The sequence below is a fragment of the Hyaena hyaena genome, unplaced genomic scaffold (genome assembly GCF_003009895.1).
Source record: "Hyaena hyaena isolate Hyena2069 unplaced genomic scaffold, ASM300989v1 scaffold_396, whole genome shotgun sequence".
In the NCBI taxonomy this organism is placed as follows: Eukaryota; Metazoa; Chordata; class Mammalia; order Carnivora; family Hyaenidae; genus Hyaena; species Hyaena hyaena.
In genome coordinates this window covers 646,994-659,562 of record NW_024081027.1, presented here as the reverse complement: position 1 = coordinate 659,562, position 12,569 = coordinate 646,994, and the positions used below count along the sequence as shown (strand labels likewise).

Here is a 12,569-nt window from a genome sequence, read left to right as displayed (position 1 = left end):
CAGTTACTCGAACAAAACAGAATAGTCAATAGAATCACCATACAACCCAGTGATTCCAAGAGTGAGACAAACCATTTGACAAGGACCAGCTACAGGGTTTGCTCAGTGGAAAATGAACACTGGGGCTCCTTGTTCGAGACACATGAAGAATTTCAAGATGGCGGCAGCAAAGCCTTAAGCCAAGTGTGGGCCCTTTGGGGAATAGGGGTCTGTACTGCCGCATAGGACTGCAGCCCCCCAGTGCACCCCCTAGCCCTCAAGGCTGCACATCCAAGGTCAGCGCTCAGGTTAAAGGCTCCCTGCCCTGTGTGAACTTTATTTGTTAACGGGTCTTCTCTTTTTCTTTCTTTTTTTAAATGTTTATTTACTTCTGAAAGAGAGACAGAGTGCAAGGGGGGAGGGGCAGAGAGGGAGCCACAGAATTGGAAGCAGGCTCCAGGCTCCAAGCTGTGAGCACAGAGCATGACGTGGGGCTCGAACTCACGGACCGTGAGATTGTGACCTGACAGTTAACCGACTGAGCCATTCAGGCGCCCAGGACCCTTCTCTTTCTTCCTTGCTATTCCAAGAGATGGGGGAGGCAGAGAGGAATAAAACATCTTTCAAGCATTTAGGTTCTGATTCTGGTGCGACAGCTTCCACTTCCACGTACAATGGAAGTTGGTGTTTTGATCTTGGATCTCTTCCTTTCCTCCCTATTTCCTTCAGTTTCTAAACAGCGCTGTTCCGAGGAAAAGATACATCATCTTTCCTTGTGTGCTGGTGTTGGAGTCTGGCTACATGTAGGTGTTCAATTAATATTGTTGAAAGGGAAAGAAAGAATGAATTGGTGGATGGAAAGATGGATGGATAGTTGGGTGGGTGGATGGATGGATGGATAGGTGGATGGGTGGACAGATGGAAGGAAGGATGGATGGATGGATAGATGGATGGATAGGAGGATGGTGGGTGGATAGAGTGATGAATGGATAAATAGGTGGATAGGTAGAGGGATGAATGGATGGATGGATGGATGGATGGATGGATAGATGCATAGGTAGATGGTGGATAGAGGGAAGGATGGATGAATGGATGGATGGATGGATGGATGGATAGATGGATGGATTAGATAGATGGATGAATGGCAGATGGATGGATGGGTGGGTGGGTGGATGGACTGACTTAATATACTCCATTGGAAGAGCTCAGTCTCAAGGACCAGAATGGCTGGGTTTCCCTCACTTACTAGTTGGTGCCTCTGGACAAGTCAACTCAATCTCCCTGCACCTTAGTTTCTGCATCTGAAAAATGGGCTCCTGAAAGGAACATCCCCATCATGGGGCTGTTGTGGTGACTGAACAAATAACAACTGAAGGTGCTCAGCGCAGGGCGTCACACAGTCACAAACACCGGTTACCTGCTGGTCGTTACTATGATGCCCCACGGAGGGAAGCGAGGAGACAGCTGCTTGGAGGAACAATGTGGCTACTCCTCCTGGGTCTGCACCCACCCCCCACCCCGCCCCCGCGCTCTCAGCTCTGCGGCCTTGGTCAGCTTTTGCCCAAAGGAGGACGGGCGTGGCTGCCATAGCAAAGCCGGCCATTTCCATCCAAGCGGGCAGGAAGTGAAAGGGTGGCAGCAGAGAGCAGAGGGCAGGCTGGGGGTTCCGATGAAGCTTCCCACCCTCCTAATGGGCCCCCAGGCAGCAAGGCAGGTGAGTGGGGCCCCTGAACGCATTTCAGGCCCCGGCACCCGAGGAGGAGGCGAGGCCAGGGAGGAAGGCGCACACTCACCCTCACAGATGCGGGTGTCCTCATTGAGGTGGTAGCCGGGTGGGCACGCACACTGGAAGCTGCCGAAGGTGTTGCCACAGGCGCCCCCCTGGCACAGCCCGGGCAGCTCCTGGCACTCATCGATGTCTGTCAGGAAGTGAAGAGGCCGTGCTTGGCTGTTAAACCCAAGCAGAGGCCTCGGGGGACACCCACACCCTGCCTGGGGCTCTCCTCGGCCCTGGAGGAGACAGTCCTGCTTCTTCGAGAACACCTGAGAGCCCTGGGCCATGTGGAGGGTTCGGGCCAGGGTCCGTCTGGAGGCTGCGCCTAGACCCTCTGGAGTCAATGTCACCCTGAATTCACCCCCTTTCTCTTCATTTCCTACTCCAGCCTCCCATCCACCCATTCACCTACCCATCCATCACATAGTTCCGTCTGGATAGAATTCTCCTATCTTATCACCCCCTGGGCATAAAGGATGGATGTGGATGAGGGGCGCCTGGCTGGCTCAATCAGTACAGCATGCGACTCTTGATCTTGGAGTCATGCGTTCAAGCCCCACAGAGCTTATTCTTAAAAAAAAAAAAAAAAGATGGATGGATGGATATAAAAAATGGTGGTTGAATAAGAAGTGAGCCAATGACAAAATGGATAAGTGGATGGATGGATGGGTGCGTGGGTGGGTGAGTAGATGGATGATGTATGTATGCATGGAAGACAGGAAGGAATTAAGGGAGGGAGGGAGGATAGTGGGAGAAAGGAAGGGAAGGAGGAAGGGTTAAGGATGGAGAATTTATGAATGGGGAGTGGGTAGATGAGTAGATGAGTGAATGGAGGAGTATACATGTGTGGATGGAGGAGGGAAGGATGGATGGGTGGGTGGGTGAATGAAGAATATATGTATGGATGGGTGGATGGGTGGTTGGATGGGGGATGGGTGGATGGGTGGGTGGGTGGGTGGCTGGATGTAGGATGGATGGACAGCTGGTGAGTGGGTGAATAAGGAATATATGTGTGTAGGGGTGGGTGGGTGGGGGATGGATGAATGGATAGGTAGGTGATTGGATGAGGGATGGATGGATGGGTGGATAGGGGATGGATGGATGGATGGGTGGCTGGCTGGCTGGAGGATGGATGGATAGATGGATGGATGGATGGATGGATGGGTGGCTGGCTGGCTGGCTGGCTGGAGGATGGATGGATAGATGGATGGATGGATGGGTGGATAGGGGATGGATGGATGGGTGGCTGGCTGGCTGGAGGATGGAAGGATAGATGGATGGATGGTTGGATGGATGGATGGATGAGTGGATAGGGGATGGATGGATAGGTGTCTGGCTGGCTGGTGGATGGATGGATGGGTGGGTGGGTGGGTGGGGGATGGATGGATGGGTGGATGGCTGGCTGGCTGGTGGATGGATGAATGGATGGATAGGTGGGTGGGTGATGGATGGATGGGTGGATGGATGGCTGGTTGGTGGATGGATGGATGGATGGATGGGTGGGTGGGTGGAAGGATGAATCACTAAACCAACAGGTGGAAGAAAAGCTGGATGAAATAAAAAACAAAAACTTTACCAAAAACTAAGAACAATTTAGTCTCACTGCCGGGCGTTGAGGAGGGAGGATGCGCCCCCTGCCCTGCCCTGTGCACCCTGGCGAGGCAGGGATGAGAAAAAGCTCAGTTGGTGACGACGCAAGTGGATGGCCTGCCAGGACTCACCTTCCAGAATGACAGTGATGGGGTTGGGCCGGAAGCCCTCGCCCCCCGGGCACAAGGTTCTGTACTCGGCTGCAAGGGAAACGGGTTGTTCTGAGGGCCTGTCAGGTGGGACATATAGGCGAAGCCCAGGGGAGGCAGGGGGGTTGAGGTCTCCCAAAAAGGGCTCCAGAATGGGTCCTGCATCCTTCTACCACACCATTACATCCCCTCACCTCCTCAGCCTCTTGACGCCCAGAGACTTTGGCCAATCTGGGAAGAGGGGGCAGTGCGTGTGTGTGTGTGTGTGTGTGTGTGTGAACATGTGTTCACATTCAACATAGGAACAGATGGACTGTGTGCTAGTAGCCGGGGGTGGAGGCAGGTGATTCCTTCTGATCCAAAACCAGACCAGTGTGACTGCAAGTTTCCCCCACTGAAAGAAAGACCCAGGATATCACACACACACGGACACACACACACACACACACACATACACATCTAAACAGGTGGACAGGTGTGTGAACCTGAGGCCGTTGCACATGCTGTTCTCACTGCATCACACACACTTCCCCCCACTCTGCCTGGAAAACTCCTACTCATCCTTCAAAACCTCATTTAAGCCCCTTGTCTTGAGAAGTCTTCCTTTATCGTCTTCCTCTCCACGGCCACCACTGAGTAGCCCCACTCCCACAGCCCAGGGGCCACCGGTTTACGGGTGAGGGTCAGTGTGCCCTGCTGGGGTTCATCCTGCTCTGGGTCCCCAGCCCTTGCACAGGGCACTGAGGAACTCTCAATGTTTGCTGGCTGACGGACTGAGAGAGCAAGCGAAAAGAAACACAGGGAATTTGCTGGGAGGAAGGACGGAGAGACGCTGAGAGAGGAGACAGAGCCGATGAACTGCTAAAGATACGCTGTGGGACTCAGGGCGAGCCTGAGTCCCCCTCTGGTTCTCCATGTCCCTCCCTTAGTGAAGTGACCCCCGAAGTCCCGGGGAGCGCTCGCCTGTGTCCCCCCCAACCCGGAGACTCACTGGTGTTGGCCATCGGGCACAGTTCACACGGGTTACCCCAGGCCCGTCCCAGGGAGCAACAGCAGGAAGCTCGGGTGACGCCAACCCCGATCTCAGCTGTGCAGAAGATGCCACCATCCCCTCGGTCATGCGTGTCCAGGAAACAGTTCCCGACCCGGGTGTCTGAACAGGCAGAAAGGGGTGGTTAGCAAGGGGCAGGAGAGAACAGCACGCGTGCGGCCACACCTCTGTGGGTAACTATGTGTGCGGCCCAGTGCGCGTGCGTGCCTGTGGGCGTGGCTCTGACTCGCGGCCCAGTGCGCATGCGTCCCTGAGTGTACGGTTGCACCTCTGTATGTGTGGATATGTGCACACACGTGACTGTGTGTGTACATGTACATAAGAGTGGTTAGAGCACAGGGACAGAAGGGGGTGTCTGAACAAATGGGCAGGGACGCTGTTCCAGGCCAGGGCCTGGAGGTGTGTGTGTGTGTGCACACGCGTGTGCCCTGAGAGTGGAAGTGTGTGTTAGAACACAGGCTCAGTGGCCCTGACCAGGGGCCAGCAAAGGCCCTGTTTCCGCCCAACTCACCTGCTGTCAGGTCCCAAGCTGGGGCCGAGGGCTTACTCACCCACACAGCCCACCCCGCTGGGGTTCAGCTCAAAATCCTGGGGGCAGTTGCAGAGGTAGCTGCCGGGGGTGTTGACACACAGGCCATTGATGCAGTTCACAGGGTCTGCACACTCATTGACATCTGTTGGTGGGGGAGGGGGAAGGCGATGCCGTCAGCGGGGAGTCCTCCCTCCATCCACTTCCCTCCTGCCCTCCTCCTGGGAAGCTGAAGCCCTCAGTGTCGGATGTGGGCTGGGGAGTGAGGCCATGTCCGCCCCTGGGAAGAAAGCCCGAAGAGACAGCAGCCTCCAGGGTCTGCCCTGGTTTGTCTGACCCCATCCTCCCTCCTCTCCTCCCCGTTCTGTTCCACTGGGCATGGAGGTTTGCCCCTTGAAAGTTTCCTGTGCCGTGGATTCCACACAGCCAACCCACAACGCCCAACAGCTAGAACATGCTTTCAAGCCACGGGTTGGGAGGCTATTATCAGTGGGCCAAAGCTGGCCCCCTGCCTGTTTGTGTAAATAAAGTTTTATTGGCACACATCCACACCCACTCATTTACATACTGCCTGTGTGTGTCTGCTTCTGAGCTACCAGGCAGTTGAGTAGCTGTGACAGAGCCTGTATGGCTGGAAAGCCAAAAATATTTCCTATCTGGTCCTTTGCCGGAAAAGTCTGCTGACTCCATTTTAAATATGTAAGTGGGAGATCATTCTGATGGCAGTAGTGGAGGAAGCACACCTTCATTCATTCACTGCATTTATTCAGGAGATAACAGATGTCAATGGAGGAGGCTGATGGGAACGGGGATCATCTGGAGATGGGGGGATCATACAAACCCCACCCTCAGAATAGAACATTCGAGAAGAGATCTGAGGGCAGGGAGGCAGTGAGCCCTGACCCCCCTCCCACCCCCACAGCCTGGCTGACCCCACACCTGTGCAATTGCCGCCACCGCGGTCCAGCTCGTAGCCCTCGCTGCAGACGCAGCGGAACATTCCAGGCAGGTTCTTGCAGCTCCCGAACACACAGAGGTTCCCGAGAACACACTCGTCCACATCTGTGGGGACCCCAGGTCAGCCCGCCTTGCCTGGCAGCCTGCTCCTGCTGCGCCCCCCTCCCCCGGCCCAGCAGCCCCAGGCCTCACCCTGGCAGGCATGGTGGTCCTCTGTGGGGCTGAAGCCCATCTCGCACTCACAGCGGTACCCGCCGGGGGCATTGAGGCACTGCCCGTTCTCACAGAGGTCCACGTCCTCAGCACATTCGTCCCTGTCTGTGGGACCCCGAGAGGCAGAGGGCTGGGGGCCTGCTGGCCAGGACCCACTCGGGGCAGGCAGGGGGCCCGATCACACTCTGCGTGGTCACCCAGGGTTCCGGGGAGTACCGGGAACTCAGACCCCGACTCGGGTAGACAGGGGACCTCCACTTCCTGGGTGTTCCTGCACTCCATGTCCAGAAGGTTCTGTGCAGAATCCAGGGGAGAAGACGCCCCCCTCCCTGGTGACTCAGCCGTGGCCCCGCGGGGATGAAGCCGCATCCTCTCTGGCACCCCAGTGTGGGGTGCCGGCTGGGATCGCTGTGAGGTGGAACCCAGCCCGGTGGCTGTCCTCTCGGACCCCACCCCGCTCTCACCTTCGCAGGAGAAGCCGTCCCCGGTGAAGCCCTGGTGGCAGGCACAGAGGTAGGAGCCGGGAGCATTCAGGCAGTCGGCTCGCAGGCTGCACTGGTGCTCCCGGGAGGAGCATTCATCCAGGTCTGCAGGACACGGAGCCCGGGGGCCCCCAAGTGTGCACATCTCCAATCTCGGCCCTGCCCGACCCCCCCCCGACACCCCTGGGCCCAGACCCCTCCCCTATCGCCCCGTCTCCTGTTGGCGCCCCCACCCACCTCAGCTGCTCTGCCCAGACCGCCGGCCCCCAGGCACTCACCGTGGCATGCGAAGCCATCCCCCACCCAGCCTGGCTGGCACCTGCAGCTGAAACTCCCCGGGACGTTGAGGCAGGAAGCGTGACTGTCACAGCTGTGTCCCCCAAGCTCACACTCATCCACATCTGCAAGGACAGGGACCCGGTCACAGGAGGGACCGCACCAGGAGAGGAGGACACAGCATCCCCACAAAGCCTGGGCTTTGCAGAAATAGGGCTTCGGGTGCAGAGTAGGGAGGAACTACAGCAGCAGGGAAAGGGCAAGGACCCTCCCGGGGAGGGGGGAGCTGGCCCAGAAAGCCCCCCACCCACCTCAGTGGCTTCCCCCGCCACCCAGAGCCCAGGAGGAAAACCCCCAAACCCAAAAGGCTCCCAGCAGCCCTCTGAAGTGATCTGAGGCAGGATCTGAGAAGCTTGGGGTGACTTGAGTAACTGTCCTAAGGTGTCCCAAACGTCCTCACTCTAAAGCAGGATTTCCTTCTAAACGACATTCTAATCCGATCCTTCTAAAGCCACGGATCGGAGGCTGTTACACCACGTAGGATTCTGACACACATTGAAATAACCGTATCACCGTATCTTTGCGTCCTCCAGAGAGATACATTCGAGTCCGGATTCCCGGAAGCCATGAACAATACCTTATTTGGAAACAAGGTCTTTGCGTGGATGTAACCAAGTTAGGATGGGGTCGTCCCGGATTATGGTGGCCCTAATCCAGTGACCGGCATTCTTGTGAGAGGGCAGTTGGGACCCAGACACAGAGACAGCCCATGAGAGACAGACTCAGAGGGACACACTGACAAGCCAAGGCACGCAGAGGACTCCTGGCCACCACCAGAAGGCAGCAGAGGCGTGGGACAGAGTCCCCCTCTGAGCGCCCCAGCCCTGCAGACGTGCTGATTTCAGATTTCTGGCCTCCAGAACCGTTCCGGACAGAGAATACGTTTTTGTGGATCTGAGACACCGGGTTGGTGGGAATTGTTAACGGCAGCGCTTAGGAGCCTAAGTCAGTGACTAATGAACTGTGGAAATGTTTGCCTCCGTAGCGCGTCCAGTCATCAGGCTGGGATGCTTGGGGACCGCTGCCACGGACACCCGGGGCTACACAGCGCCCCCCGCAGAGCTGCGCGCTGAAGGGGGGCCCCAGGACCTGACTGGGTCCTGCTCCCGCTTTAACCGTTTCCAAGGCCCTGCCCATGGAAATCTAGGAGGATGAGGTCTGGCTGCGCTCAGCCCCCAGGCACGGGGCAGACCCCACGACCCCTGAGCTGGCCCCTCGGAGCCCCCCGCGCTACACTACTGACCGCCAGCTCACCGGAGCAGCCCGTGGCCCCCTTCCTGATGACGTAGCCCAGCCGGCAGTGGCAGAAAAAGGAGCCTTTTGTGTTCTCACAGTCCCCATGGAGGCAAACGTGGGGGTTCAGGTCACACTCATTCACGTCTGTGGGGAGACAGGAAGGCAAGCAGGTGAGGGCCGAGGGGGTGCACGGGTGTCGCGGAGTGCCCTCCACGCAGCTCCCCTGCACGGAACCTCTCGGTGCCCATCTCCAGGACTGCGGGGCCCTTTCTGGCTCCGCCACGGGGTACCGATGAGTGTCACGCCCACGTTTTCCAGCGCACACTCCATGGTACATATGGGGCACGTGTCCCCAAAAAGAGTTTGTAGCCGAGGACAGTTAGAGCACTCAGAGTTAGATAAAGACCGCCGGGGTTTTTTTACAGGCCTTTTCAGAGCCTTTACGCCAATACGGACCTGCCAAAAGGGTGTGGAGCAGTAAAAGGGTTCCCTATTTTATTTGGCCCAAGGCGTTTCAGTGCTTCCTAATATTCCTGTGATCTGGAACCCTAACTGGGATGCACTGGGCTGCACATGTCTTCTTGGGGGCGGGGGGGGGCAGATTACACCTTCCTGGAACCTCCCCACTGGTGCCCCCGTGCTGCCCTGATGGGGCACCTGTGGCACATCTGCTCCCGGGGCCCCATGACGCCCCACGGCCAGGAGAAGACAGTCACCACGGCCTGAAGGGTCCGGGGTCCCCGAGCAGGGCTCAGTTCCGAGGTCTCTTCCCATCTAGCTGGCCCTCCTCTGCATAAAGCGCCTCGGCGCCCAACGATCTTGAACCGTAGCCCCAGGAACGGGGCGTGGACCTCTGCACACATCAGGTACACAGCGGTGCTCCACAGACATACTTCAAGAGCGAGGCTCAGGGCATCTGCTGCTGTGGATCCGAGCCCCCGGGCTCTGGCGCATGGCGGTCTGCTCTGGGCACCGGAGGCCACGCGCAGACCGCTGCGACCTGCAGCAGAGCCGTCTCCCTCGCCTGCACATGGCGGGGACGGGACCCGGGGTCTGTCCTGCCCACGCGCCCCCTCGGGTGTGTGAGGTCAGACGCCGTGTCCTCCAGCCCACGGTCCTGGCTCCTCACCAGCACACGCCCTCGCATCCAGCGTGGCCACGAAGCCGTCATAGCACAGGCAGCGGTGGCCCCCCGGCACGTTGGCGCACTGGCCTCCATCGCAGATGTCCGGGTTCTCCGCACACTCATCCACGTCTGCGGGAGCAGAGGTGGGGGCTGGGCTGCAGGCGGGCAGGGACAGAGGGGCAGCCCCGGGGACCTCGCCACGGGGTCAGCGGCCTGTCCCCGGGTCGGGCCGGCTTCGCCTGGGCCAAGCTAGGTCAGGTGCCCCGTCCCACACACCTGCACACGCCCTCCCATCGGGCATCAGTGAGTAGCCGTGTCCACAGCCACACCGGTAGCTGCCCTCGGTGTTCGTGCAGTGCACGTCACAGCCACCGTTCCCGGTGTGGCATTCGTTTATATCTGTGGGAGGCAGGACAGAGGTGGAGGGGTGCGGCCGCAGGGCAGGCTGGAGCATGGGGCTGACAGGGGCAGGTGTGGGGTCCGGGGCTGAGGCCGGGAAGGACCGCCACGGTGGCCGGCGCTGGGGCAGGGGGCTGGGGGCCGGCGCCCACGTGGGGCCGGCGGGCGTGTCTCACCCATGCAGCCCTGGAGGTCAGGCGTGCTCTGGAAGCCCGCGTGGCAGGAGCACTGGAAGGTCCCGATGACATTGACACAGTGGCCGTGAGGACACAGGCCGTCACTCAGGGAACACTCATCAACATCTGGGGGGAGCACGTGGCCGGTGAGCGTGGGGCGCCCTCTGCCACCCACGTGTCCCCGAGACACTCAGACGCACGTGCACACCAACGCTCACAGTACAGGCCTGTGCAAGCCCACGCAGGCACAAACACACCCTCCCAGTTCACATGGGCTCCCACACAAGCACACCCTCACACCCACTCACGCAGGCACAATTGTTGTTGGTACACACACACTCATAACCATGTAAATACTCACACGATGTGCACTCACATGGACTCACAAACACACGTCTCACCCCACCTTGCCTTTGTGTAAACACACGCCCAGAGGCACACTCATGCCTTCTCCCACACTCACACGGGCACACACATGCACTGGGACCCACCCTCCTGCAAACACACTCACCCAGGAGCAAATACACTTCCACACTGAGAAACCCTCCCGCAAGTTCATGGAGACACAGATGAACACCCACTTGCACACTCACTCTTGTGTGGACACATCCAGACACACACCTACACATCTGCACTGCACACTCACAGACACGCACGTGCTCTCCTGCTACCTCGTGTGCGCACCCGCTCTTGGCTGCACGCCCGTCGCACACTCACCCTCACAGGCGGTGCCCTTGGCCGTCAGCGTGTGCCCGGGGGGGCACTGGCACTGGTAGCCCCCCTCCGTGTTGAAGCAGGTGCCTCCCCGGCACAGCAGCGGGTCCCGCACACACTCGTCCACGTCTGTGCGCGTGGAAGAGAGAGCGGGTGTGAAGACACTGACCAGGATGGTGTGGCTCACGGAGGCTTCTCCCTGCCGTCCCCGGCCCATCACTGGCTGTGGCCAGGAGAGCCTGGAGGCTCGGGCTTGACGGGCTGTGAGCTGGGAGGAGCGGGGTCAGGCCAGCCCAGCAAGGAAGCTGGATCCTCAGGAGAGGCTCACGTGCCCCGAGGCCCTGAAGGAGGCCCTGAGAAGAACCCTGCAGGGCCCTGCGGGAGGGCAAGGTGCAAGCATCCGCAGGGCAGGCTCTCCCACTCCCCTCCTCCCACTCCAGCCTCGTGTACCTCCTTCCACCCCAGGGCCTTTGCACCTGCTGCTCTCCCTTCAGGCTGCTCTTGCAGCCCCTCTTCACCACATTTGCTCCCACTCTCAGCCACAACCGCAAGCCCCACAGAACAGGACACGTCCCTGGGGACCACACTCTCCCCCAGCGCGTGGCCCTCTCAAGAGCTTCTCACAGCAACCATTTTGCATTTCTCCAGGACTTAATTTTATCAACATCAGTCTCCCCATCAGGTCATGAGCTCTGAGAGCCAGGCTGTCTGCTACTGAGCTCCTTGTGGCTCCCTTTAGTAGAGGCACGTGAAATGCTCACTGAATGAATAAAAAAGTGAAGGCAGGCAGGGAGGCAGGGAGGGAGGCTGGGAGGGAGGCTGGGAGGGAGGAAGGAGGGAGGGAGGGAGGGGGGAGGAGGGAGGGAGGGAGGGGGGAGGAGGGAGGGAGGGAGGGAGGAGGGAGGAAGGAGAGTGGGGCTCCTCTGCCTTCCTCCTCTTCTCACGCTAACCCCTGCTCTGGGAGGACTCACCCAAATCTGGGTCCCTTGGCCTCAATGCTGCATGACAGACCCGATGTCCGGCCACCTTGGGGATGCCACTGCCTCGTGCCCAGACTCGCTGGGTCTCAGCTTCTGCCCACACCTGCCCCTCCAACCTTGCCTATCACGACAACGCCCCCACCGTCACCCCCCCTCAGCCCCGAGACCCCACAGGCGTCCCCCTGCCGGGGGGCCCCGCACAACAGCCCTGCGGCCACCCACCCATGCAGTTCTTCATCAGCATGAAGCCGCTCTCGTAGCCACGGAAGCACTCACACTCGAAGCTGCCCGGGGTGTTGACACAGGTGCCCTGGCCGCAGAGGTCGGGGGAGATGTGGCACTCGTCGATGTCTGGGGAGAGAGGGGCAGGCCGGCCTCCACGCCTGTAGACACTGAGGCTACACGGGGTGGGGGTGGGGGCCCGAGCTGCCGAGCTGCGTGGGGAGGGGACGGAGGTGCAGTGGCCGCACACTAGAGGAGGACAGGGAACGTCCTCCCCCGGAGGTCGCCTCTGTGGGCCCCAAGGACCAGAGAGGGTGGCAAGCTGCCCTGGGTCACACAGCGGGCTGGCAGCAGGATAAAGAACGCGTTTGGATCCCACGTCCGATTCGAAGCTCCCGCAGGCGCCCCCGGGGTGGGCACACACCTGTGCAGTTCCTTCCCTGGGCATCCAGAGCGAAGCCCCCCGCGCAGGAGCAGCGGAAGCTGCCCGCGGTGTTGCGGCAGGCACCGTGCACGCAGAGGCCAGGGAAGGCCTTGCACTCGTTCACATCTGCGGTGCGGGAGCACATGACGTCAGTCCGACGCCTCCAGGGTCCCTGGGCTTGCCCTGGGATTGCACACCTCTGACGCACTGCTGTCTCCCAAACACACTTCCC

General features: G+C 59.5%; 1 protein-coding gene across 1 annotated transcript in view; it reads right to left on the bottom strand.

The window, feature by feature from the left end:
• The window catches only part of FBN3 (fibrillin 3), a 55,088-nt gene that overhangs the window by 25,967 nt on the left and 16,552 nt on the right, over positions 1-12,569 (bottom strand). The window contains exons 23-37 of the mRNA XM_039251578.1: positions 12,338-12,463; positions 11,914-12,042; positions 10,715-10,840; positions 9,998-10,123; positions 9,699-9,821; positions 9,426-9,551; positions 8,315-8,440; positions 7,003-7,125; positions 6,707-6,829; positions 6,222-6,347; positions 6,012-6,134; positions 5,095-5,217; positions 4,484-4,645; positions 3,475-3,543; positions 1,773-1,898 (exon numbers count right to left, since the gene is read on the bottom strand). Of these exons, the coding sequence (XP_039107509.1) occupies positions 1,773-1,898; positions 3,475-3,543; positions 4,484-4,645; positions 5,095-5,217; positions 6,012-6,134; positions 6,222-6,347; positions 6,707-6,829; positions 7,003-7,125; positions 8,315-8,440; positions 9,426-9,551; positions 9,699-9,821; positions 9,998-10,123; positions 10,715-10,840; positions 11,914-12,042; positions 12,338-12,463 (1,857 nt within the window). The remainder of the gene's footprint in view (positions 1-1,772; positions 1,899-3,474; positions 3,544-4,483; positions 4,646-5,094; positions 5,218-6,011; positions 6,135-6,221; positions 6,348-6,706; positions 6,830-7,002; positions 7,126-8,314; positions 8,441-9,425; positions 9,552-9,698; positions 9,822-9,997; positions 10,124-10,714; positions 10,841-11,913; positions 12,043-12,337; positions 12,464-12,569) is intronic.